The sequence below is a fragment of the Lynx canadensis genome, chromosome F1 (assembly GCF_007474595.2).
Source record: "Lynx canadensis isolate LIC74 chromosome F1, mLynCan4.pri.v2, whole genome shotgun sequence".
Lineage (NCBI taxonomy): Eukaryota > Metazoa > Chordata > Mammalia > Carnivora > Felidae > Lynx > Lynx canadensis.
Window position 1 is genome coordinate 57,641,926 of NC_044319.2, and position 26,741 is coordinate 57,668,666.

Sequence of the window (26,741 nt, forward strand, 5' to 3'; positions counted from 1 at the left end):
AACCAATCTCATTGGAATCATTGGTTCAGTCGTGATCATGTGCCATTTGACATCACATACTACTCATATCGCAAGACATCGCTTGTTTATCAAGTTAAAATTGGTTAGAAATGTGTCCTCATGTAGTGGACCACTCGCAGAACAAGCTACTCGCAATCCAAGGCTTTATTTTATTTTCTTATTTTTAGAAGATGCTCAAATACTTATAAATATCATGATGTCTGCAACCCATTTTGAAATGTTTTAGGAAAAAAAAAAATATATATATGGAAAGAAAGAGAGACAAAGAGAAATGCGGCAAGTTAACTACATATAATGTATACATTTGTTTTGTTTTATTTATTTTTCAGAGAAAGAGAGACAGAGGATGATGGGGGAGGGGCAGAGAGAGACTGGGGAACACAGAATCTGAAGCAGGCTCCAGGCTCCGAGCTGTCAGCACAGAGCTCAACGTGGGGGCTTGAACCTGTGAACCACGAGATCATGACCTGAGCCGCAGTCAGATGCTTAACTGTCTGAGCCACCCAGGCACCCCTAATCATGTATAATTTAGATGAAGGATTTATGTAATTTAGATGAAGAATTTCGATGAAGGTAGTTGTACCATACTTCTAATTTTTCTGTAGGTTTTTTTTTTTTTAAGGCATCTCTACACCCAAAGTGGGACTCGAACTCATGACCCAGAGATCAAGAGTTGGACCCTTCACTGACTGAGTCAGCCAGGCGCCCTTTTTCTGTAGGTTTGAAATATTTATAAATTGTAAGTTGGGATGAAAGAGAGACAGTGATCATCGGGGCAAAAAACAACTACCAGGTCCTATAAAAGCAGAACAGGGGAGAGAGGGACATGTACGTTGGCTTGGGAAGGAGCAGTTCAAGACGTTGTGAGGATGGAAGCCAGATTGTATGGAGTAGCAGGTGAGGGGTGAGAAAGACAGGGTCTGTAGACAATCCATTCAAAAGTGTGATTGTAAACAGGAGGGGAAGGGGATAGATCAGGGAGTGTTTGTAAATGATGGAAAATCCTTCTGTGTGTTTAAGTCAATGAGAGAAAGCTCCTGAAGGCTCAGGAGAGAAAGGTGATGATGCTGAGTCAGTAGATCCCAGGGCAGGCATGGGATCCCAGGCGCCAAGGCTGAGTGAGCCTCAGGCAGCAGAAAGCACATCCGACCCACCGAACAGGAGAAAGGGGAGAAGGGGCGCACAAAAGGGGTGAACGAGAGTGTGTACATTTAGGGGCACAGAGGGGGGGAGGGAGGAAGCCTTTTCTGATGATGCCTTCTGTTGCTCCAAATCTGGAAGCAAGGTCGTCTACTTAGAGTGAGACAGGGAGGAAGACAGAAAAGGATTTGAGCAGAGTGGAGCATAGTGGGCCCAAGAAATCACTGCTCAGAAACATGGGGCTGCTGGAGATTTGTTCAGTGACCCTCCTTTCCTGCGTGCACCTCCCATTTATAATTTCTTAGAGCTCTAATTGGGCCCCTTTGTGCTATCCAATAAGGACTTTTCTTGCCACATAAGGTCTTGGATCAAATCACTTCATAGATGGTTGGTTGCCTTACTGTTACTTCTGGTTTCATGGTCCGCGTGGTAAAGATGGATTCCTTCAACACAGGAGGCCCATGTAATAGCACGTTTGTATAGAAATAATCCCGAGGGGGCTATTTTCCGAAAGAGGCTCTGGGCGCTGCACCAGCACGGGTAGAGAGTGCTCGTGTTATCAGTTCCAGATTCACCTCTTCTGGCTGGGAACAGATAGACTAGATTTCGTATCCCCTCCTCCCTCTCTTATCCAGCTATACGACATCTGCGTGAACAGCCCTGAACACCGTCGAGCCTCTCGGCCTCTCTACTGATGTGGCTGTGTGCTTGGATGGGGGTAAGCAGAAGAGTCGTGCACTACTTCTAGGACCACCCCGTATAAAACCTGTCTCGCAGGGGCGCCTGGGGGGCTCAGCTGGTTAAGTGTCTGACTTTGGCTCGGGTCACCATCTCACAGTTCGTGGGTTTGAGCCCTGCTTCAGATTCTGTGTCTCCTCTGCCCCTCCCCCACTTGTGCTCTGTCTCTGTCTCTCAAAAAAGAAAAAAAGTGTTAAAACCTCCGACTCCAGAGCCTTGTTTTCTTTCTCCTTTCACTGGCTGAATTCGGAGGTCGTCCAGGGTCTAGATGAAGGGAGAGCAACAACCCAGAAGGTGCCTGGGTCCTTGAATGGCTGCATTGACTAGGGCTCCAGTGCTGGCCTGAAGCGAACTGGGATCTAAGCGAGAAATAAATTTGTACTTTATTAGACTGTTGAGATTTTTTGAAGTTGCTACACTATTTTAGCTTGTCTCACCCATAAGACCTGTTATAGGAGTTGAAGGTTGATTATCACCACACTCGATCATCTGATTTGCACATCTCCCCAGGAGAGATGTACTACTGGGTGGCCCTAATTAATATTTCTGTTGGTTGCTCTGTTGGCTGCCGGGAACCCATCTTCCCTTCGAGGGGCTGGCTGGACAAGGGGAATATTCACCTTTTAGACTCTTTTTTTCCCCCCTCTGCTTCCTGGGTCAGTACTCTAATCAACTGTGTTTTAGATATAGATATATCTATAGGTATAGATTTAGATATATATTTGGAGAGGGGGAAGTTCAGGTGGGGTTTGACTTTCACTTTCACAAGGAACAGTGAGAGGGAGCCTTTCTCCTCCAGCTCCCTTCCCTTCTCCAGCCTCTTCCCACCGTGGAAGGTGGCCCTCTTCCCCGGAGGGTGACTGATGCAGATTTGGGAGGTGGTTCATGGTTGCCTTCTTAAATGTTCCCAGAACTGTGCCACAATTTAAGAACCTTTTTTTTAACTTTTTTTTTTTTTTTTTTGAGACAGAGACAGACAGAGCATGAACGGGGGAGGGTCAGAGAGTAAGGGAGACACAGAATCCGAAACAGGCTGCAGGCTCTGAGCTGTCGGCACAGAGCCTGACACGGGGCTCGAACTCATGGACCGAGAGATCATGACCTGAGCCAAAGTCGGACACTCAACGGACTGAGCCACCCAGGCGCCCCCCTCCCCCCGCCTTTTTTTTTTTTTTTTTTATAATAAACAGCCTCAAACCTGAACTAGTCTAAGAAAATCCTCTGTTCACTAAATAGCCTGCATGAATGGAGTTGGTCAAGATGAACTACAGCCAGACATTAAAGCAGGGAAAACAAATCTTATTCAGTAACTAGTGACAGGAGGGTAAAGAGCTGAGATCTAGTGCCATTTGGGCAGAGGCGACTGGGCAGGTTAAAGGGAGAAGGGGGGGGGGGTGTGGCGCTCAAGTGAAAAATGACAAAAGGCTGTGTCTGCCAGCTGGCAATTATTGAAGACAGGATTCCGTCCTCCCACAGAGACCGGAGACAAGCCCTGTCCTTCTCGACAACTCTCTTTCAAAAGAAAGGCTCTCAGGTCCCTGAGAAAGACATTTCTGAGTTGCAGAAGATACATGCGCATCTCAGAGGGACAGAGGAAGGATTCCCACCTGTGAGCCCTTCTGAGCGAATGTTCTAGGACCTGGAGGTCAGGGGTGTGCCCTCAGATGTGGGCCGGAACAAGCAGTGAAGCGTCCTTGCAGCAGGGAGCTCTGTCTCGGGCAGGCATTTTATTGGAGGTGGGGGGCCGGGGTCACCCCGGGGACCGGGCCTCACCCTGCCAGAGGCCACGCTGGCCTTGGGTCCGCTGTCGGTGCAGAGGTTTCCGGGGAGCGGGTGGGGGGGGGGGCCCAAGTCCCGCAGTCCCCGGAGGGATCCGCCAGAGCAAGTAGTTGCTAAACGTTTCACAACCTCGCGCTCCTCCGCCCGCGGTTTTGCTTCCCGGGTTCAGTTGGGAGCGCGCGACCCGGCCGCCGACGGGCGCGCGCGAAAAGGGGCGTGGAGAGCGCGGGGGCGGCCCGAGGGGTGGTCCTGCGCGGGGACCGTCGCGGCGCAGGCAGGGGGCGCGCGCAGCGCGGGGAGAGCTGCGGCCTCGCGTCCGGTTACCGCGCGGCCGCCTGCCACCTGGGCGCGTGCTGCAGGGACTAGAGGGCCGGCGACCCGGCGACCGCGGCTCGTCCCGCGCGCCCCGAATCTCCAGCGCCCCGGCCCCGCGCCCGCGCCGGCTCCTGCTCCGCCATGGGCGCCGCCGGCTCGTCGGCCCTGGGCCGCCTCGGCCTCCCCGCGTCGCGCCTCCCCGCGCAGCCCCGGCCCGGCTGGCTCGCGGTGACCGCGCTGGGACTGGCCGCCGTGGCGCTGGGGACCGTCGCCTGGCGCCGCGCGCGGTCCAGGCGGCGCCGGCGGCTGCAGCAGGTGGGCACCGTGGCGCAGCTCTGGATCTACCCGGTCAAGTCCTGCAAGGGGGTGGCGGTGAGCGCGGCGGAGTGCACGGCCCTGGGGCTGCGCTGCGGCCACCTGCGGGACAGGTAAGGCCGAGCCGGGCCGAACCGGGCCGGGGCTGCGCGATACCTGCCGGGGATCGGGTGGGGGCCCGCTCGCGGGAGGGAGAGTAGAGGTTTGCCTCCGGCGTTTCCTGGGCTGCTTGTTGGACGCCTTGCCTTTGATCCTTTACCTGGGAAGGTCGGTTCCTGTCTTGTTCAGATTTGGAAAGGTAGGTAGGTAGGTAGGGGCAAACCCCTGCCCCTCTCTGGATGAGAGGTTCCTCCTTTGTAGAAGGACGGGGCTGACCTCGTCGTCTCCCAAGTCTCTTGCTAGTTCTGAACTTTCTGATTCTATCTTAGGTCTGTAGCACAGTGGTAGAAAATAAAATGCTATGAGCACTCGTGGGCGGACCGCAGCAACGCTGAAACCAAGTCTTGTTCAAGGACACTGGCTTTGGGCTTGCTGGAGTTTGTTCCTCACACGTCTCTAGTCCTGGGGAAGGTGCCTAGGAGACCCAGGAGGTGGGGAGATTTGACCCGCTTTCATACGTAATGAGCAGAGTGAAGTTTTGTGTTGGGGAGATGGGGTATGGGGGGCTGCAAACGTAATATTTGCCATTAAGGGAAGAGTGTGTCCCCTCTCTCCAGAGGCAGAGTGGTCCTCAAGGAAGAACTTTGGGTAAAGTTTCCACCCACATAAGGTCTGGCGCATAGAAATTTCATTTCTCCTCTCTCAGAAAAGAAAAAGGTATCCTGTCATTTAACTCATCCCAAAGGTGAGGCTACAGAAACATACTCCTTGACACAGAATTATGCAGGCTATCTGGAAGGCTCGCTCGATATGGTGAAGGATGCTAAACTCTAGAAAGAGTGAACAAGGAAGAACAGAATCCCCGTCTTTTGTTCGTTTCAGTTAAGATGCCTTCCTATCTGGGATGGTTTTGCTGTGGTCCTCTCTGTATAGGGAGGAGGAGGTTTGCGAGGTGATTGTTCAAGGAATCTTCTAGTAGCGGCCGTCTGCTGCCCTGAAGTCCCTCTACGACACGTGGATTCACTCTTCTCCGAAGACAGCTGTCTTTAACAAATGTGGATGCTCACAGCTTTGAAAAACTCCACACCCTGTCCTAGAGAAATATCGTGTAACTCTTTGGGAGTTTCCGTCCACCTCCTTCCGGATTTCTAATCCTGGAGAGATTTTTAAAACTTTAATGTCCTGGGAGTCCCATCCCAGACCTATGGGATCAGAATCACCAAGAGTGAAGCCGTCTCAAGTCGTGTCTAGATCTCCCCTGGGGAATCTGATTCTGTGATGAGAGGGTGGTGTCTGGGGGCCAGTAAGGAGAAGAGCTTGGTCGCAGCTTGTTCAAGCGTGACCGATTAGAAGAGCCTTCTTACTGCTGGGAAGACCACTTCACTTTAGTGATACTGGACACACTCCAAAAACAGCGAGGAGCGAATTCTCATGATGCACATCCAGAGAAAGTGGCTGTGCTACTTCCTTCCCTGCTTGAAGGACCGAAGTGATTTCTCAAGAGGGATTTCCGGTTCCTATCCGTGTCTCTTTTGATCGTCTAATGACTGTTTTCCCACTTCTGGATGTCACTGCTTTGCTGTGATTATTGCACTTTCAAAACAGCCCCTTTCTTCCGTAAATGAAAAAGAAACAACAACTTTGTTTTGAACAACAAATGCTTGGGGTTGGGTGCGGTGGTGGGGTGTGGAGACTGGGATGAGACAGGGCAAGGCAGGGGAACATTGACTCAGTGCATCGGATGCCTCAGACCCCGAGCTGAATCCTGTCACGTAGATGATCTTATGCAAGCCTCATCACAGTCTTGTGGGCTAGATATTATCTCCACTCTGCAAAACAAACAAACAAGCAAACAAAAACAAAACACAGTATCAGAAAGAATGAGCGTCTCACCCAAGATCACAAAACAGTTATGTGCTGGAGGGATTTGAACTCAGAGCTCTGTGGGTGCAGCAATCACGTCCTTTTTTCTGAAGGCAGTGTGATTTAAAAAAGCAAAGGTTGTACTGAGCCTCAGGAGACCCGGGCCCAGTGGTCTAACCTCCCTGCACCTCATTTTTGTTTTTCATTCACAAAAGAGAGGGGTTGGACTTGACGGTCTCAAAGAGACTATTTAATCTAGGTTTCATTTATTGAAGGATAATCGAAAGCAAGCTGGAAAGAACTCTGCTAAGTGACCGCTGTTCTCTCAACCTAAGACTTTCATAACGAAACTACTACTAGCCTTTAATGCAGGAAAAGACCTCTCGTATTTAATTCCATTTTGAACCTGTGTCTTTGGAACCCTTCTGAGAAGCTGGGTGGGTTCTTCCTCTCTAAAGGGCTCTGTGTCTCCGATTTCTAGAACTGTTTTGTTCAGAGCTCTGAACAGATCTGTGAATGTTTGGCTTGGGCAGCCTGAACTTTGAGCCGGTTTAGAGGCCGCCTAGCAGAATGCTGGCCTTGCCTGATTGGCACAGACAGGGGGAGGGTTGGCTGCCCTCCTTGACCTTGTAAATCCGGCTCTCTTTAGTGGGCATATATGACTCAGTCTTTTGTGCATCTGCTGTACCCCTGCTGAAGCCAGCCCTTTATGTTTTGTGCACAGACTGTGATCTCCTGGAGAAATGAGATTTCTAATTTATTATCCTGAGTGTCATTTCCTCCTGACTTTACCCTCCTGCTGTCACCGGGTCCCTGCTCCCCCCGCCCCCCCCCCCCCCCCCTTTTCAGGCTCAGGCACTTCCACTTCCCAGGCCAGTTTCTAAGTTTAGAAATAAGGTTTTCCAGCTGTCCTGGGCTCCGCTCTCCCACCTCTGTGGCTGTTCAGGGCACCGCTGGGGTTTTTTTTTTTTTTGGAGAATATGAGCTGCAGCCTCTGATTGATTCTTACACCACACACCCATGCTTTATGCGTAAAGGAAGGTGTTCGTTTTGGGACAACTTGGTCATGAAGAATCCACAATCCAGACTTAACGTTCTTTCAGATCTGGCAGAACAGAGATGATTGTTCATTCACTGGGCATCGTTTGTGTGCAAGAGATGACAAATGGCATTACCCCAGTGGACAGGGTAATGAGGGTGGTCGCGGTATGTTACAGGCAGCAGCGTTTTATCTTGGGTCAGTGTCTCTGTCCCGTCCCGGTGTTAGACTTCCTGCAAGCTGCCACTTGCCTTTCCGGTTGCAGCAGGTGGCGTAAAATGTCCAGCGCCGCCCCGCCCCCTTCTCACTGTGAACACCCAGGGGTGACCTCCTGTGCTGCAATACCACCGGCTGGAGCGCAGGGCGGCGCCTGTGAGCCCGAGGGAAGGGCTAAAGTGGAGGTGGATGGGGAAGGGGGGGCAGGATGAGAAAACTCAGCCCAGCGAGGGACTCGCTGTCAGAAATAACCTGCAGACACCTGTTGGGACATGGGTCTGGCTTGTGTGCAGATCTCAGAGGGAGTCTTGTTTGGTGCTAAGACTTGTGGCCAGTTCGGAGTGCCTGCGGTGGTGGGGTTGACCAGAGCAGGGTCACCCAGAACTCCGCACCCACGGATGAGGCTGGAAATAGGAACAGGGCCCAGCCCAGGGGGGAATGGAGCTGTAACGGAGGAGCAGGGATTCCCTTGGCCACAGAACCCCATAGGTGAGTAAGCCAGACAACCCTGGGAACCTTCTTTACCTAGATGGAAGGAGGCAGCTTCTCAGAGGGACAGAGCCTGCTACTGCCCAGCGTCACCAGCTCCGGGATGGGAACAGCCGAGACAGTTCCTAAGATGCCTTTGCACGGTCCTACCTCCCCTGCCATACCTGGACACCAACACGCATGCTGGTTAACAGGGCACAGGTGCCAGCGAGGGGGGAAGGGACACCACTAGGGTCCGGTGAGGGCAGGGACTGAGGTGTCTGCACTCTGAGATCAGACATCCTCATCAGGTTCTTGCAGGCGTTGCCACTTGGTTCCAGTCATATTTGGAAATGTCTCTCTTGGAGGAGCTGCCCCTCATTCTGGAAGGCGCTGTCCTTTTTGTCCTACTCACGTTTGGAAAGCCCCAGCTTTCAGCTGCTGCTTGTACATCAATGCCCGCAGAGTTCCTCACCCGCTGCACTTGTGTTCTGTCTAAAATGGGTATTGAGGGGCGCCTGGATGGCTCAGTCGGTTAAGCATCTGACTTTGGCTCAGGTCATGATCTCGCAGTTCGTGGGTTCGGGCCCCACATCAGGCTCTGTGCTGACAGCTCAGAGCCTGGAGCCTGCTTTGCATTCTGTGTCTCCCTCTCTCTCTGCCCCTCCCCGGCTCACACTCTGTTTCTCTCTCTCTCAAAACAAGTAAACATTAAAAAATGTTGAAAAAAAAGGATATTGAAACTTACTCTCTAGAGGGCAGAACGCTTTTTAAATTTTTTTCTTTTTTTTTTTTTAGTAATCAAAGAGTGTGTGTGGAATAACCCAAAACATATGCACTCTGCTGAAGATCAAAGCTTAGGCGACCTCCCCGGACCAGCCTCCCTTCCCCTTTCCAGCTTACCCATTCCCCCCACCCCCACCCCAGATAGGATGCAGTGTGAAAACCGAGGAGGCCGGAATAGCAGCTCTCTAGAGATGAGTCGAGTTCTGATCTAACTTGTGGTTTGTGAGAATTTTCATTCTCTGAATCAGAACATGTGCACAAGGAAGAAAGGCTAATTGGGGGTCTCCTGATGACAGATCTGAGGGCCATGGGAGGTTAAACAGAGCGGAGGCCCGTTTGCATCCTTCGGAATCATGAACATAACAAGAATCTGTCTAGGGTTCTAGATGACTTGGGCCAGCAGTTTTGGCCCCATCTGGTTCCACAGTGAAAAGACCTAGAAGACATTTCGCTTCGACCAGGGGCTCGGGGGAGTGTTGAACAGACACAGGGAAGTTTCTGACCAAAGCAAAGCCCCAAACTGAGCACCATAATTACTTAAGCGGTGAAGGGAAGGTCCCTAAATCAGCCTCATTTTCTGGATTTTTGGAACTGGGGATTTTCTTTTCTTCAAAAAAAAAGTTTTTTTTAACATTTTAAAATTTATTTTTGGGGGGCATCTGGGTGGCTCAGTCGGTTAAGCGCCCGACTTCAGCTCAGGTCACGATCTCGCGGTCTGTGAGTTCGAGCCCCTCGTCGGGTTCTGGGCTGATGGCTCGGAGCCTGGAGCCTGCTTCCGATTCTGTGTCTCCCTCTCTCTCTGCCCCTCCCCCGTTCATGCTCTGTGTGTCTCTGTGTCAAAAATAAATAAACGTTAAAAAAAAATTAAAAAAAAAAAATAAAATTTATTTTTGGGAGACAGAGACAGAGTGCCAGCAAGGGAGGGACAGAGAGAGAGGGAGACACAGAATCCAAAGCAGGCTCCAGGCACTGAGCTGTTCAGTACAGAGCCCGATGTGGGGCTCAAAGCCATGAACCATGAGATCATGGCCTGAGCCAAAAGTTGGACACTTAACTGATTGAGTCACCCAGGTGCCCCTTTTTATTTATTTATTTTTTTGATGTTTATTTTTCGGAGAGAAAGAGAGAGAGAGAGAGAGAGACCATGTGAGTGCACAAGCAGGGGAGGGGCAGAAAGAGGGGACAGGGGATCTGAAGTGGGCTCCATGCTGACAATAGCTTCAGTGCAACAAGCCTGATGTGGGGTTTGAACTCCTGAACCACGAGATCATGATCTGAGCCACCAAAGTGCCCCAAGAACTGGGGATTTTCACGCATTGGCCACATGTTCTCTCCCAGGGCTGTTTCTTGTAAAGAAGCTCCTTTTGGAGGCACCATGTTTTGGACCCAAAGAATTTGGCCAGGTCTGGATAATTGTCTGGGAAAAAATGGTTGGATCCTGAGTGCGGGCAGGGGGAGGGTTTTGGTGAAATAGAAAGCTAGACGGAAACCACTGAGAAGGGGGAAGAGGCTTTTCTGAGTGTGTTCTCATCTGTTCCTTGGCAGGTTTTGGCTGGTGATTAAGGAAGATGGGCACATGGTCACCGCCCGGCAGGAGCCTCGCCTGGTGCTGGTGTCCATCACCTATGAGGGTGACCGCCTGATCCTCAGGGCTCCGGGCATGGACCAGCTGGTTTTGCCGGGCAAGCTGCCTTCTTCAAACAAGCTGCATGATTGCAGGTGCGCTGCCTGGGGCCCCCGGGGACCTGCAGGGGACTTGATTTTCCTGCGGGCTTCTCCCTGCACCCTGTCTTGTTACAGTGTCTATAGTAGCTGATGAGTTTGGTCAAGAAAATATTTTTTAAAGATGTTTGGGGGGGCGCCTGGGTGGCGCAGTCGGTTAAGCGTCCGACTTCAACCAGGTCACGATCTCACGGTCCGGGAGTTCGAGCCCCGCGTCAGGCTCTGGGCTGATGGCTCAGAGCCTGGAGCCTGTTTCCGATTCTGTGTCTCCCTCTCTCTCTCTGCCCCTCCCCCATTCATGCTCTGTCTCTCTCTGTCCCAAAAATAAATAAACATTGAAAAAAAAAAAAAATAAAGATGTTTGGTTATTTTGACAGCAAGAGAAAGAGAGAGAGGGGTGGGGGAGGATTCCAAGCAGGTTCCATGCTATCAGCATGGAGCCCGACTCGGGGCTCAATCCCATGAGCCCTGAGATCATGACTGAGCCGAAATCAAGAGTCTAATGCTTAACCAACTAAGCCACCCAGGCAGGTGCCCCGGTAAAGGAAATATTTAAGAGGTTTGTCCTGGGCTGGGATCAATCCCGTGGTCAGGTGCGAGTGGATGAGGCAGAGAGCTGTATTCAGGGTCCCTGGGATTTGTCTTAATCAGGTATGCTAAGGAGTGCAGATGTGGAAATGACCGTGATGTGTAAGGACATACAGATCCCTGGAAACAGGCGGCTTGGCATGTCATAGAGGGCCACATAGAGGGACCCCAGGGTTGGTCAGGAGGTGGGGGCTGAGGTAGGGTGGGAGGTCAGGGGGAACGCAAGCAAGAGCCTTTATTGTGGTTTCCACAGGAGGTACCGGGCACGGCAGGATAAACAGCTTTAGGATTGGCTAGTTTGAGTAATTCCAGTGGGCTCTGGGGCATAGAGGTCCTGTCCCTGTTTGTCTGGTACCTGGCCCTGAGTATTCAGGCAGGGTGACAGTGGCCTGGAACGTCAAAGCAGACAGGGGAGGAGGCTGGGGTGGGGGCTCTGGATGGATTGTCATGCACACGAAAGGCACCCTTGCAGGTGGGTCGTTTACTACCCGTAGGAACTGACCAGACTCGGGAAGGACAGTTCCTTCCACGTCGGCAAGATCCCAGGATGTCAAAGCATCAAAAAGACAGGAAATACGAAAGCGTGATTGATACATATGGGGGGGGGGGGGGCGGACACAGGGCCGGTCTTTAGAGTTTGTCTCTGTTTATTCAAGTCGGAGGGGCTTCGCTTCAGCAGTGGCAGCCCGCCCCCAGCCAGGCAGACGAGGCGGTGAGTGGAGACTATACCAGCCGAATCTCAGGGTTGGGTGAGACGGGTGCAGGAGCTTCTCGAGGTGATGTTGCAGCCTCTCAGGTCTGGGATTGAGACTGAGGCACCTGTTGCACCAGTCAGATGTGGGAGATTCCCACCTCTGGCCTCCTAGACAGTCTCCAGCCCTGGGCTTCCTTCCAGTCTGTAGGACCCCTGCAGGGCTGTCAAATGCCACGGCTCATGGGAGCCTTGTCCGGTGCTGCCCGGAAGTCCTAGAGGCTGGGGCACTTGTCATTTTCAGCATGTGGAAATTGAGGTTGTCCATGGGTTCCCAAGGCTCAGAGGACGGCCACAGAGTGCTCCCTGTGCCCTGATTGTATACTTTTTCAAGCAAAGTGTCTGAGCTTAAAACTACCCTTCGGGGCGCCTGGGTGGCTCAGTCAGTGAAGCGTCCAGCTTCAGCTCAGGTCATGATCTCGCGGTCCGTGGGTTCCAGCCCCGCGTCGGGCTCTGTGCTGACAGCTCGGAGCCTGGAGCCCGCTTCGGATTCTGTGTCTCCCTCTCTCTCTGCCCCCCTCCTGTGTGTGCTCTGTCTCTCTCTCTCTCAAAAATGAATAAACATTAAAAAAATTAAAAAGGATGATGGAACATTTTGTGTCAAATGTGGAAGAGCGTGGATTTTGCATAACATTCTGGAAGAATAGGAGAAGCCGAGGGGTTACCCCTCGAATGGCTGAGGGGTAGGTACCGCCTGCTGCAGGGATGGGGGAGAAGGGACCAGTGGAAGGGCAGCGTTCGGGAATGAGAAAGAGGTTTCGCTGTTAGTATTCTCTTACCGACCGGCTGCTTTCTACTTTTCAAAGTGCCCACAGTAGGCTCACCTGGGGGACGGAAGCTGGGGGGCAGAAGCGTGTGCTCATCCACGGGTGTTGCTGTGAGGGGTTGAGGAATGTGCTGGATCCAGGAGCAGGTGCTCTGGGAACTGATGAACAGTGGGGTCGAGTCTGTTCCAAGTAATTTGTTGTTTGAGGAGACTTTTAGGGGCAAGGCTGAAGGCCAGGAGGGGACCTTGAGAAGGCTTTGGGACTGAATTTAGAATTAATCAGAGGTCAAGCAATGGCTCCCTGAAGAGGGGTTAGAGAGAGAGAAAAAAAAAAAAAAAGACCAGGAAACTTGAGAGCAGCATGGAGATTCGACAGGGGGCTGGAGAGGCCATTTGAAAAGAAAGTGAGTCTAAGGGTCAGAGTGGGACTGGGGACATCGGAGAGCACAGGGCTTTTTTTAAAAAAAAAATATTTTTTTAACGTTTATTTACTTTTCATAGAGACAGAGTGCGAGTTGGGTGGGAGATTGCGGAGAGAGAGGGAGACACAGAATTTGAAGCAGGTTCCAGGCTCTGAGCTGTCAGCACAGAGCCCGATGTGGGGCTCAAACCCACAAACCATGAGATCATGACTGAGCTGAAGTCAAATGCCCAACCAACTGAGCCACCCAGGCACTCCAAGCATCTGACTCTTGATCTCAGCTCAGGTTTTGATCTCCAGGTCGTGAGTTTGGGTCCCGTGTTGGGCTCTGTGCTGGGCTTGAAGCCTATTTGAAAACAAAAAGTAGGGTGCCTGGGTGGCTCAGTCAGTTAAGCATCTGACTCTTGATTTTGGCTCAGGTTGTGATCTCACAGTTCATGAGTTCGAGCCCCATGTTGGGCTCTGTGCTGAGTGTGGAGCCTGCTTAAAATTCTCTCCCTCTCTCTCCCTCCCTACTCCCTGCCCCGCCACTTTTTCTCTAATCATGAGTATACTCTTTTTCTCTCTAAAACTGTCTCTGGCGGTCTAGTGGTTAAGATTCGGCACTCTTATCTCTAAAAAAAAAAATGTGGACTATTAAAGAAGACCTTAACCATATGTTTTTAAAATGGATGGGAGTGGGTGTCAAACCACCATGGCATTTGGATTCCATTGCATGCTTTCAGGGCATAATTTTATATATTTGTATATTAGTATACATAATACACTTTATAATAATTTTATTTTTATCTTTTTAAGTATTTATTTTGAGAAACAGCACAAGTAGGGGAGGGGTGGGGAGGGAGGGAGGGAGGGAGGGAGGGAGGGAGAGAGAGAGAGAGAGAGAGAGATTGAGAGAGAGAGAGAATCTCAAGCAGCGCACAGCTTGATGCAGGACTCGAACCCAAGAACCTCGAGACCATGACCTGAGCCAGAGTCAGATGCTTAACGGTTTGAGCCACTCAGGCAGCCCTGCAATAATTTTATTTTAAATGTCAATATTTATAACTCAATGGAACTTATACCTTCCACAACAGATTAAACTTACCATAAAAATAGTTTACATGTCCACTTGCAATTCTGTGAGGGGTGCGTAGCTTTTAAACATTTTTTTTTAGTAGTGCTCAAGCAGAAAAAGCACTGTGTTATCTAATGGAATCTGTGCCCGCCTTGTGGGTGAGTACTGTATTATTATCTCCAGTTTACAACCGGAAACACAGCATCAGGGGAGTTGAGTGCTTGGCGTGAAATCACAGAGTAGAGCACGGTGGAGTTTCAGGTGCTGCCAGACTCCAAGCTCAGGCTGCATCTGCCACACCAGAGTCCCTTCTGAGAGCATCCTGCATCCGTGCTCCTCAAAGTGTGGTCCGTGGACCAGCAGCTTAGCCGCCCCGAAGCCTGTCAGGCATGCACAGGCTCAGGCTCCAGTCAGACCTTCTGGATCAGCGTGTGCATTTTCACACGATCCCAGAGATGTGCAGGCATATTAGGCTTTGAGAAGCTCTTCCCTGGAGCACATTCTGCAGATTCCCCTCCTGCTTCTGTTCGGCTTTGGCCGTTGGCCTGAAGACGTGCGGTCCAGCTGCTCTGTCTTTACAAATTTTTTTTGAATGTTTATGTATTTTTGAGAGAGATTGAGACCGAGCACGAGCGGGGGAGGGGCAGAGAGAGAGAGAGAGAGAGAGGGAGACACAGAATCGGAAGCAGGCTCCAGGCTCCGAGCCGTCGGCACAGAGCCCGACGCGGGGCTCGAACTCACGCACCGCGAGATAGTGACCTGAGCCGAAGTCGGACGCTCAGCCGACTGAGCCACCCAGGTGCCCCCAAGCTGTTCTGTCTTTAGCGCTAATCTCTCAGGGTGTTGAGGCAGGAGAATAACTCTGGTGTTCTCTTGTGACCCTTCCAGGCTGTTTGGGATGGACATCAAGGGCAGGGACTGTGGCGACCAGGCAGCTAAGTGGTTCACCAGCTTCTTGAAAACAGAAGCTTTCAGGTTGGTTCAGTTTGAAGATCACATGAAGGGAAGGTCATCGAAGAAAATTTTCTCTACCCTTGTACCGAATTACCAGGTGAGCTTACAGAGAGCTGCCCTTGGCTTCTGCCAGTCACCCCTCTGTGTCGGGCTTCCTTCTTGGGATCCCAGTTGGGAGAGTGTAGTCATGGCCCAGGGGAGGAGGACGGAGGGTGCGTTCTGGGCAGGTGTTGGGGACGGAGAGGGAAGGGCCTCCAGGTGGAGCGTGGAGGATAGATTGCGGCAGGTACCGTGGAGGGAGAAGCTAGGGGTGACCCCCAGGGAGGTGGGGGCTCGGGAGAAAACAGGTTGGGAAGGTGAAGTGAGAGGTTCGTTTGGGACTGAACCAGGTTTCCTAAAATTACGGAAGCGGGCTTTCTCCCGGGGCTCCCTTGGCCATCAGTGTGGTGTGGTTATTTCGGGCACTGAAAGGGTATCTTCTGAAGGAGGCCACCTCTGGGCCAGCCGTAGCCCAGAGACCACAGCCTTTGATTTTGCAGTGAGAGAAGGTTTAAAATGCTAGCCGCTTAGGCAGCCCTCCCCTTCCTCCCTGAACTACAAGCTTTTTGAATGCTTTGTTCACCGCTGTTTCGCCACCTAGAACAGTGCTCGGTACAGAGCAGGTGCTTAATAAATGCACGTGGAGTGAATGGGTGCCACCTGAAGAAATTATGGGGACAGTGTGGTGGATTGGCAGCCTGTTTTACAGCAGTGCTGTGGGAAGGGGGTCACTGCTGGGCGCTGGAGTGAGGAGCAGGGGGAGTCCTGGAAGGTGACGCTGCCCTGAGCCCTGGCTGTTGCCTTGTGTGTGTGTGAGGGGCGCCCCTGCGAGGCCCCGCGGCAGGAACCGGCCTGGCACTGACTTTGGCTGTTTCCAAGACCACGGGGTCTTCTCCCCTCATTGAACACCACTGTCCCTCTGCATTGTGCCCCCTGTACACACCACTTCCAGACTTTGCTTAGCTTTCTGTTGGGCTGAGGCATTTCACGGGCCAGTGAGGCCTGATGGTGCCATGTTCTTGGCTCAGGTGGCCTACCCAGACTGCAGCCCGATCATGCTCCTCTCGGAAGCCTCCCTGGTGGATCTGAATACCAGGCTGGAGAAGAAACTGAAAATGGACCAGTTCAGACCCAGCATTGTGGTGACAGGCTGCGATGCCTTTGAGGAGGTAAGAGGCTCCTAGCTTCTGTGCATTAAGCTCTAACGTGCTGATCAAGACGCTAACGGAACTGCTGTTCCCTTTACCCAGCGCCAACTCAGACCCTCCATGGGGTCTCTTCTTCCCCGAGACTTACCTTAACCTTGTGGAGTTGTGTCCCTATTGCTGCCACCATCACCTTGCTGGCCTCAGGGGTGCGCTGCTCACCCTTTCATGCCTGGGCCCCAAAGTGAGCAATCAGATCTCCACATTGCATTAAGTCTGAAATGAGGCTAGGCTGTATCATTATAGCTCAGAGATCACTAAAAGGAAATGAAGATGAAGAGAACAGCCAGGAGTGCCCAAGGATTTGAGATTCCTGGAAGGCCCAGACCCCAGAGTGGAGGCCGAGAGGATACAGGAGATCTGCCTTGTGAACAGGGCCCTGGAAACATTGTATGCCATGGCCTGAGTTCTCTCCCAGAGGACCCACATGCTCTCCTGCATGGCTGATGGCAGAAATTTCCACCCTCTCCAGACACAGCCCCTTGTAGCCCTAAGGGGACAAGCACATCAGAGCCCAGCTGTCCTGCAGTCTGTATGGAAATACATAACTGGGTGTTGCTCTGTGCTAAGAAATGTTGGCAGTCCTGTTAAACATTGGGGGTGGGCTAAGCTTTATGGACCCTGGAAGTAATGACAACAAATCCATTTATTGGGTGTTTCTGGGTACCAGGCACCGAACTAATGTATTACTTCATATCATTTACTCATTTGATCCCAACGACAACCCTGTGAGGTCTGTACTATTGTCTCCTTTCTATAAGGAAATTGAAGCTGGGAGGTATTACCTACTTGTTGGTCATGTAATGGATGGTTCTGGCATTAGCACCTCAGACTTGTAACTCCAGTTTCTGAGGTGTAGGAGTCGTGGTTCCAATTTAGAAATCCCAAATAGCTGACTCTGAGGGGAGAGGCTCTCCATTCATTGCCCCCTCGGGTGGCCACATTTCCCTTTGTGTGAGTAAAATGTGCCCCTATTTGCTGATAAGTGTTGTCCTTTAGAATAAACCTTTGTATTGAGGGGCCCTTGGGTGGTTCAATCCATTGATATCAGCTCAGGTCATGATCCCAGGGTTATGGGCTCCATGCTGAGCGTGGAGCCTGCTTAAGATTCTCTGTCTCCCTCTGCTTCTCTCCCTGGCTTGTGTTTGCTCTTTCTCTAGAAAAAAGAAAAAAAAAAAAAAAGAATAAATCTTTGCATCCAGTGTAGTATAAATTCTTTCATACGTAGGCACTTTATTGTTTGGTAATTTAAAAAATAGCAGTATATACAGAAGTTTTCTACTTGTTGATGTTATCCTGTCATATGTTATCTATTTCCTATAATTTCTCTTTACATTCATTAAAATGTTTTTCTTTTAAAGTTTATTTATTTTTTGAGAGAGAGAGAGAGAGGGCACAAGCAGGTGATGGGCAGAGAGAGGAGGAGAGACAGAATCCCAAGCAGAATCCCAGACAGAATCCAAAGCAGGCTCCAGGCTCTGAGCAGATAGCACAGAGCCCTATGTGGGGCTTGAACTCATGAACTGTGGGACCATGACCTGAGCCAAGGTCAAGAGTCAGATGCCCGGGGCATCTGTTGGTTAAGCATCCTACTTCAGCTCAGGTCATGATCTCACGGTTCATGGGTTTGAGCCCCGTGTCACGCTCTGTGCTGACAGCGCAGAGCCTGGAGCCTGCTTCAGATTCTGTGTCTCCCTCTTTCTCTCTCTGCCCCTCCCCCACTTGTGCTCTCCCTTTCTCTCAAAAATAAATAAATAGACATTAAAAAAAAAAGTCAGATGCTCAACCAACTGAGCCATCCAGCTGTCCCCAAAATGTTTTTTTTTTTCCCCCAAATTGATAATCTATAATGGGCCAGGCACTGTGGCTGGGAGCCCTGGATACAGAGGTGAAAAGATACAGATCCTACCCTTCAGAATTCCCTGATATGAGCAGAAGAGCCTCAAGGCAATGACAGCTTGGTGTGAGAAGAACTGTAATGCACATGCTTAGCCGGTGCCTAGGATGTTTAGAAGTAGAACTGCCTAAGTCTGCCTGTCGAAGGGGGGTGTGGGGGTGGGTCAGATCAAGCCACCTCGAAGCCATGCTGTGTATGTGTATAGCTGTGTGTGCTGTGCTCTGTGTGCCTGCAAGGGTGAGCGAGGGTCGTTGTGGGTATCAGAGGCAGCCAGTTGAAGACCTAAAAGCACGCGAGGCCATGGCATTGAGGGGTGCCCGGGAGCATTTCAGAAGCACAGAACTCTGGGGGCGAGAGAGAAGTGGCGGGAGGAGGCCGGACCCAGAGCTGGCCGGAGCCCGCCAGGCCAAGGGCTTTGCATTTTATATTGTGGGTCTTGAAAGCAGGTGATGGTTTTGAACAAGGAAGCAGTTCGTATTTATAGCCCTCAAGCAGATGTTACTGAGGGGAGCGCCGTGTGCCAGGCCTGCTGTTACTCCGGCAGCTCTCTAGAATGTGCCCGGAAGGCAGGGAGACCCAAGACTGGAACACCAGTGCGGTGCTTAATCGCCAGAGGGTCTTTTTGAAAAGCTGTAGATTAGTGGGCCTTCCCTGGAGCCCGCGTGAAATTCGTGATAAGGCCCATGACCGTGCTGGAGGCCCCAGCCCTCGGGAGTCTCATGCCTGCGGCTACAGATGAGGCAGGACAGGAGGGGACCTTGATGCTCTTGGGCTGTCGGCACCTTGAGGGAAGAGTCTCGATTTTTCTCCCCAGGAATAAATCCAGATTTTGTGGGGCTTGGAGTTGATACAATCTGGGGGGCTTCCTTCAGAAAAGAAAATAGCCGTTAGGTACAGGGCCTAGAAGGGGTCTGGTGCAAGAGAGGGGCCTAGCCTGCCTGTTTCTCCCCCGTGGTCTAGTAGTGTGCACGAGGGTGGAGCCCTTCGACGCTGCATGCTCTGCGGTAACGCAAGTGGCCGGGAATTGGATTAGAAATTAGTCCGTGGGGACTCCCGGGTGGCTCAGTCAAAGTGTCCGAAGTAAGACACGATCTTACGGATCGGGAGTGCGAGCCCCACATCGGGCTCTCTGCTGTCTGCGCGGAGCCTGCTTTGGATCCTCTGTCCCCCTCTCTGCCCCTTCTCCGCGCTTTCTCTCTCTCTCAAAAAAAGAAAAAACAAAAAAGAAATCAGTACATGAAGCAAAAATTCTGTCACAGGAATCCTATAATTGCTCCATCATTTTCTGAGGAATTTTATTTTAGGGAATACAATTTTTCTTGATTTATCTCTACTGAAGATACGAATTAAAAAAATTTTTTTTTAATGTTTATTAATTTTTGAGAGACAGAGACAGAGTGCAAGCAGGGAAGGGACAGAGAGAGAGGGAGACACAGAATTGGAAACAGGCTCCAGGCTCCGAGCTGTCAGCACAGAGCCTGACTCAGGGCTCGAACTCAAGAGCTGTGAGATCATGACCTGAGCCGAAGTCGGACGCTTAACCAGCTGAGCCACCCAGGTGCCCCTGAAGATACTAATTTTAGTAAGATTTTGAGCCAGGGGAATGAGAAGAAAAGATACTTTTTTTTTTAAGTTTATTTATTTTGAGACAGAGAGTGAAAATCCCAAGCAGGCTCTGCGCGGTCAGCACTGAGCCCAACGTGTGGCTCAGGGCTCGAACTAATGAACCGTGAGATCATGGCCTGAGCAGAAACCGAGAGCTGGATGCTTAGTCGACTGAGCCACCCAGGCGCCCCAAAAAGATGCCCTATGGCCAGATTCCTGGCTAAAGATTTTTGCTTTCCTGGAATTTGCTAAGAATTTTTGTTCTCCTATAACTTGTCAAAGTGAACCTAAGGCTAATGAGCTCATTAGGATGAGCCTAATCTCATCCTCCTAGGCAATTTGAGTAGGTGGAGCTTTATTTTTTTTAATTAAAAAAAATGTTAAGTGACCTTGTGTTCTCTGTTTTATTCCTGCATGGTGATGGGCTTTCTGACATAATACCTAAGGCAGAATACTCTTTTTTTCTTTATTTTCAAATGTTTATTTATATTTGAAAGAGAGACACAGTGCAAGCAGGGGAGGTGCAGAGAGAGGGAGACACAGAATCTGAAGCAGGCTCCAGGCTCTGAGCTGTCAGCGCAGAGCCTGTGACGCAGGGCTCGAACCCACAGACCACGAGATCATGACCTGAGCCGGAGTTGGACGCTTAACCGAGTGAGCCACCCAGGCACCCCAGGCAGAATACTCTTCTTTTTCTAGAAAAGTCCTCTGATGGTACACATTTTAAAAAACCCTTGGTATAAAATGATGCTAATGTTGCCAGTTTATTCTGCCTGAAATTAAGAAGCCCAATAATTAAGGGCCTGATGCATTAACCTGTCTACCCGGTGCAGTTATACAACCATAACCTTTCAATTAGTGGGACCGTATGAAATATTAATGATAATATTCATAAATATTTAATAGAGCAACTAATAATAAAAAAATAGCAAATCTAAGCATGGTGCAAGAAGTCAGGCCATTATTTATCGCAAAAATCCAGAGCAATAGTAGAATGCATTGTGCAACATTTACTCTTTGTGACCCGAAAAGTACTTTGTACTTTTTTCTACGTATCTCCCGAATAGTAAGCACATTTTCAAAGGTGGTGTCTCTTCGGCCAGTGCAGTGCGTGAGGGTTCTGGGAAGGCAGAGCAGTGGAATTTAAAAAGAGGACAGTTGACTAATGCTTCTTATCTGTGTGGTTGGCCATTGCAGGGGTCAGTGTTTCCCGAACTTTGCTCACTATTCTGGTGAACAGGACTTGGCTTTTTTTTCTTTTTTCCCCAGAATATGTTGTTCATATCCTTTCTCACTCCGCAGTATGGAAGAACTGGGGAGAGCCTGCCAGAGATTTGGTGTGTTCCCTGTCACTGTCAGTCTGTCACTTCTGTTCTTCCAGAAGCTTCCAGAGAGGTGGTAGGTCTTGAAGCCAGGCGGCTGTGGTTGGGTCCTGACCCTCATCACTCCCTGGCTGTGTGGACTGGGGGCTCTCAGTACGCTCTCCTTTGCAGCTGCTGAAAAATAAAGTTTTTGCAAACCATCATCCCCCACATTTTCATTCCCCCAAATCTGATTTGGGACGAGTTGGGATTTTATCTGGGGGCTTAGATTAGAAGTCTCCATCCTGGAATAAGAACGTCCTCTGCCTGGCTTCCGGGATTCCTGAAGTAGCAATGATAAGAACACCATATAAAACAGGAACAAAACAACAGTAACCACAACACTCAAAATCCTCACATGTGTATTAATTAAGTCACAGGCACTATGCCAGAGGTTCACATGTGGTATCTGGTTTTTTTGTTTGTTTCAAGTTTATTTATTTTGAGAGAGAGAGAGAGAGAGAGAAAGAGAGAAAGAGAGAAAGAGAATCCCAAGCAGCTTCCAGGCTCTGAGCCGTCAGCACAGAGCCCAGCTTGGGGCTCGAACTCACGAATGGTGAGATCATGACCTGAGCCGAAGTCGGACACCCAACCAACTGAGCCACCCAGGCGCCCCTATTTTTATTTCTTAAATATTTATTTATTTTAAAGGAGAGAGAGCACACACATGCACTAGTGGGGGAGGGGCAGAGAGAGAGAGGGAGACAGAGAATCCCGAGCAGGCCCCACAGTACTGCCCCGACGTGGGGCTGGAACTCACGAACCGGGAGATCACAGTCTGAGCCGAAATCAAGAGTTGGACGCTTTACCAACTGAGCCACCCAGGCACCCCAAGACTTTTTTTTTAGAGCAGTTATAGGTTAACAGTAAAATGGAGAGGAAATTGTGAAGATTTCCCATAGACTCCCTGCCCCCACATATGCACAGCCTCCTTCATTAGCAAAGTTGCTCACCAGAATGATACATTTTTTTTTACTAAGGATGGACCTACACTGACACATCATGGTCACACAAAGTCCACAGTTCACCTGAAGGTTCTCTTTTGCTGTGGTACATCCTGCGGGTCGGGACAAATGTATAATGACACCCCCAACACTGTAAAACTTGCAAGTGTTTTCACTGCCCTAAAAATCCTTTGTGTTCTGCCTGTTCACCTTCTCCCCGCCCCACCCCCACACCTCTGGCAACCACTGAGCTTTTTATAGTCTCTGCAGTTTGCCTTTTCTCCAATGTCCCATGTTTGGAATCCTACAGTATGTAGATTTCTCATATTGGCTTGTTTCGTTTGGTAATACGCATTTAAGATTCCTCCGTGTCTTTTCATGGTTTAATAGCTCATTTCTTTTTAGCGCTGAATAATTTTCTGTTGTCGGAACGTACCGCAGTGTGACGTATCCATTCACCTACTGAAGGATATCTTGGTTCCTTCCGAGTTTCGGCAGTTATGAGATGTCATGTTTCACGTTGGTTCAGGGTGAAAAATGTTCGGTAGTCATCAAAGAAGGTAGTGTTTTCACCTCTCTTTTTTTTTTTTTTTTTTAAACTTTTAACTTTTATTTATTTTTGAGACAGAGAGAGACAGAGCATGAACGGGGGAGGGTCAGAGAGAGAGGGAGACACAGAATCTGAAACAGGCTCCAGGCTCTGAGCTGTCAGCACAGAGCCCGACGTGGGGCTCAAACTCACGGACCGTGAGATCATGACCTGAGCCGAAGTCGGCCGCTTAACTGACTGAGCTACCAGGTGCCCCTTCACCTCTCTTATGGAGCTGTGGAAGCTGAGACTCGGAGAAGTTGAGTTACTTGCCTCACGTCGCCTAACTGACCTGTGGCCGGTGACGATTTGTGCTGTGGCATAATGTTCTTTGGCAGAAAGAAGTTAAGCCCAAATCTCATGTTCATGGACTTTGCTAGAAGCAAGCTGAAAGCCCCAAACAGTCATTTTTCTTTCTGAATGAATGAAAAGCACCAAGACGAGGCCTGAGGAATGTGGGTGCGGATTCAGGGGCCACACTCAGCCCCCCTTAGGCGATTCCTGCTTGCCTTTCAAGTGAGGGGACCCATGCCCTCGTCTGGGCTGCTTTCCTGACCTGCCCATTTTGTTAGGAGCCTCAAGCAAGGCCCTTGCACAAGCCTGTCCTTATTTACAAAAGCCAAAATGATGAAAAGGGAGACAGGACTCCTGGGTAGGGGGCAGAGTAACCCACGTTTCTAAAGGATTTGCTAGTGGAGTCGGTACCTTTACTTAAGGAGAGCTCCTTATGCATTTGCCTTTTTGTTTACATCTCAGTAACTTGAGGCGTTTACTCTAGAGACGTTTAGGGTCCGGAAAAGGGGGAGCTGAAGAATGGAAAGCCAAATCCTAGGGCTTCAGCTCCTTTCTGATCGCCACGAAATAAGAATACCTCTGTGGGATTCCGCATGGCCCCACGCTGCTTCGTCCTCCCCTGCACCCACCGGGCAAATGAAACACCCCCTGGGAAGCCCATGGCCCGGAAGATGAGCGGATGTTGGCTAAGAAGGAATGTGTTGAGGTCTTCCTGGGCAGCTGTTTCCAAACTGGCTACACATCACATTGGAGGGGTTTACACAGGCCTGATGCTGGGTCCCTGGGGCGGCCTGGGCAGAGGAGCCTTTAAGGCCACCCTGATGATTGCAGCGAGCAGCCAGGCTGCAGAGCCCCTGGCCTGGGGTCTTCCTGGGAGCAAGGTAATTACAGGAGCTGCAAGTGGATGTGCAGACCAGGGGGGCCACTCTGTGAGCTTGACCTTACTCCTCTCTGAGCACTCTTTTCTGATTTTATTAAGAGTTTTTTTTTTTTTAACGTGTGTTTATTTTTTTAACAATTTTTTTTTCAACGTTTATTTATTTTTGGGACAGAGAGAGACAGAGCATGAACGGGGGAGGGGCAGAGAGAGAGGGAGACACAGAATCAGAAACAGGCTCCAGGCTCTGAGCCATCAGCCCAGAGCCTGACGCGGGGCTCGAACTCATGGACCGCGAGATCGTGACCTGGCTGAAGTCGGACGCTTAACCGACTGCGCCACCCAGGTGCCCCTAACGTGTGTTTATTTTTGAGAGAGAGAGAGACAGAGCATGAGCGGGGAAGGGGCAGAGAGAGAGGGAGACACAGAATCCAAAGCAGGCTCCAGGCTCCGAGCTGTCAGCACAGAGCCCGACGCGGGGCTCGAACCCACGAACCTCGAGATCTTGACCCTAGCCGAAGTTGGACGCTCAACCGACTGAACCACCCAGGCACCCTTTCTAGTTTTAATTTTTTAAGGAACTTCCACACTGCTTTCCACAGTGTCTGCACCAATTTGCGTTCCCTCCAACAGTGCACGGGGGTTCCTTTTTCTCTGTATCCTCGAAGAGTGGCCATTTGCTTTAAAAGCTACCCTAGAGAATAGCCCACAAATACAGATGGTGAGGTAGTGATGATGGAAGAATAGTGGAGGTAGGAGTCATCTGGGGGACTCCCCCGCTCCCCACTCATCCCCCTCTCTCGTCTGCTGGAGGATTGTGAGTCTCAGTGTGGGCCGTGGGTGCTGAAGAGCAGTTCAAAGCCCCCAGGCTGCTGCCTTTGGGAATGGAACCGGTGGCTGCTTCTCCCCGACTCTGCTGTTGGTGGGTGTGGGGCCCCTTAGCATCCGTCTGGAGCTGAGCCTGAGGGGAGACTGGGGTCTCTCACGTCCACGAGGCACTGGAAGCCTCGTGGTTCTCACCTCCCTGAGAGGAGCCTGGGACAGGTTCAGCCGCATCAGCCCCGAAGAGTATCCAACCCAGTGCGTGCACCTCAGAGATGCACAACAGCCAGGATTCAGGGTCTCCCCTCTCCACTCTCGTAGCTTGTGGCTTCCGTTGCTTCCGTTCGGCGGCCTCCAGGGAATGGAAGCTAGCTTGGCAGAAAGGCTGAGGCTTCCGTCCCGCCCTTCTGCCTGGATTTCCCCAAACAACAAATTCCTCCTGGCACATTTATTATGCATGGAGGTTTACAGGAGTGTGTCTCCTTTGATTCTGTAGGAACATACACCAGCCAGCGTGTAACAGGAGGAGACTTACGCTTTCAGGATAAAACGCACTGCTTCTCCACCCAGTGTTCTGCAGCATACACGAGAAAGCCCGGAGAGAATCTGGAACCCGGGCTGCAGAGATGGGGAAAGCTTTTCAATGATTCAATTCAAGAATCTTTTTCAGATAAAGTTAATTTTTTTTTTTTTTTTTTTTGGCACAAAGGTAATTTCTTAAGTGTGGCTTACTCTGGGGACGCCTGGGTGGCTCAGTCGATTAAGTGTCTGACGTAAGCCCAGGTCATGATCTCACAGTTTGTGGGTTCGGGCCCTGCATCGGGCTCTGTGCTGACAGCTCAGAGCCTGGAGCCTGCTTCGGATCCTGTGTCTCCCTCTCTCTCTGCCCCTCCCCTGCTCGCGCTCTGTCTCTCTCTCTCTCTCTCTCTCTCTCTCTCTCAAAAATAAATAAACATTAAAAAAAGTTAAAAAAAAAAAAAACGAACCACTTCCTCTGTGGTTCTGTATTAGTGTATCTTTGAACTCTGCAATGACTCACTTAGCCATTTCTTTGTGATTGAGCCTGTAGGTGGTTTTCCATTTCCCCTTACATAATTAATAAGCAGCTTTGTAAAACAGTCTTTGTCTACATTTCTCAACTGATTCTTAAGAAAGGCTGAGTCAGAATTTTATTATTTATTTGTTAAAAATACCGTTTAATGTTTATTTTTGAGAGAGAGCAAGTAGGGGAGGAACAGACAGAGGGAGACACAGAATCCGAAGCAGGCTCCGGGCTCCGAGCTGTCAGCACAGAGCCCGGCAAGGGGTTGGAACTCACGAACCATGAGATCATGACCTCAGTTGAAGTTGGACACTTAACTAACTAACTGACTGAGCCACCCGGGCGCCCTTAAGTCAGAACTTTCAAGGCTTTCCGTATATATTGCCAAATTGCTTTGCAGAAGCATACTGATCATACCAATTTATGTTCCCACAAGCTGAGCAGAAGAGCGCCTTTTTTCTTATGCCCCTGCCAGCATCAATGCCTGTAATCCTTACTAAATCTGCAAAGTGAAAAGTTGCATCTCATGTAAATTGCTAATTCCTAGTGTATGGCATCTTGTGTTAGTCGGTGAAGGAAGTTTGGCTGTGAGGTGGAGTTTTACTTCAGCTAAGGAAACTTGTTCCCTGCAAGTTTACACATTGGCCTAGATTCTGGAACACTCATGCTTGCAACACGTTTATCGAGAGTTTACTGGGTGCTCGTCTCTGAGATAGATGCTGAAATTACAGAAATGAAGTTACTGTGTCTGACTGTAGGGGTCTCAGGACGAAGCAGGATCAAGGGCTCAGTAGCTGGATGGTTGAGGTACAGATAAGGGCTGAGATGTGTAACCACACTCGAGGGAGCCCAGAGAAAGGGACACTCCGTGCGTGGTATGTGTGTGTGTGTGTGTGTGTGTGTGTGTGTAGGAAGAATGCCACAGGGTTTCTTTTTAAAAAAATTTTTTTAATGCTTATTTATTAAAAAATTTTTTTAATGTTTTTATTTATTTTTGAGATAGAGACAGAGCATGAGCAGGGGAGGGG

At 50.2% G+C, this 26,741-nt stretch overlaps 1 protein-coding gene across 2 annotated transcripts in view; it reads left to right on the forward strand.

Annotated features, from left to right (window-relative positions):
- Positions 1 to 4,119: 4,119 nt before the first annotated feature.
- MTARC2 (mitochondrial amidoxime reducing component 2) overlaps positions 4,120 to 26,741 on the forward strand; it is a 38,117-nt gene continuing 15,495 nt past the window's right edge. For both annotated transcript variants that reach the window (XM_030302653.1, XM_030302654.1), the window contains exons 1-4: positions 4,120 to 4,421; positions 10,325 to 10,498; positions 14,973 to 15,135; positions 16,106 to 16,246. In XM_030302653.1, the coding sequence (XP_030158513.1) occupies positions 4,135 to 4,421; positions 10,325 to 10,498; positions 14,973 to 15,135; positions 16,106 to 16,246 (765 nt within the window). In that variant the 5' untranslated portion in view covers positions 4,120 to 4,134. The remainder of the gene's footprint in view (positions 4,422 to 10,324; positions 10,499 to 14,972; positions 15,136 to 16,105; positions 16,247 to 26,741) is intronic.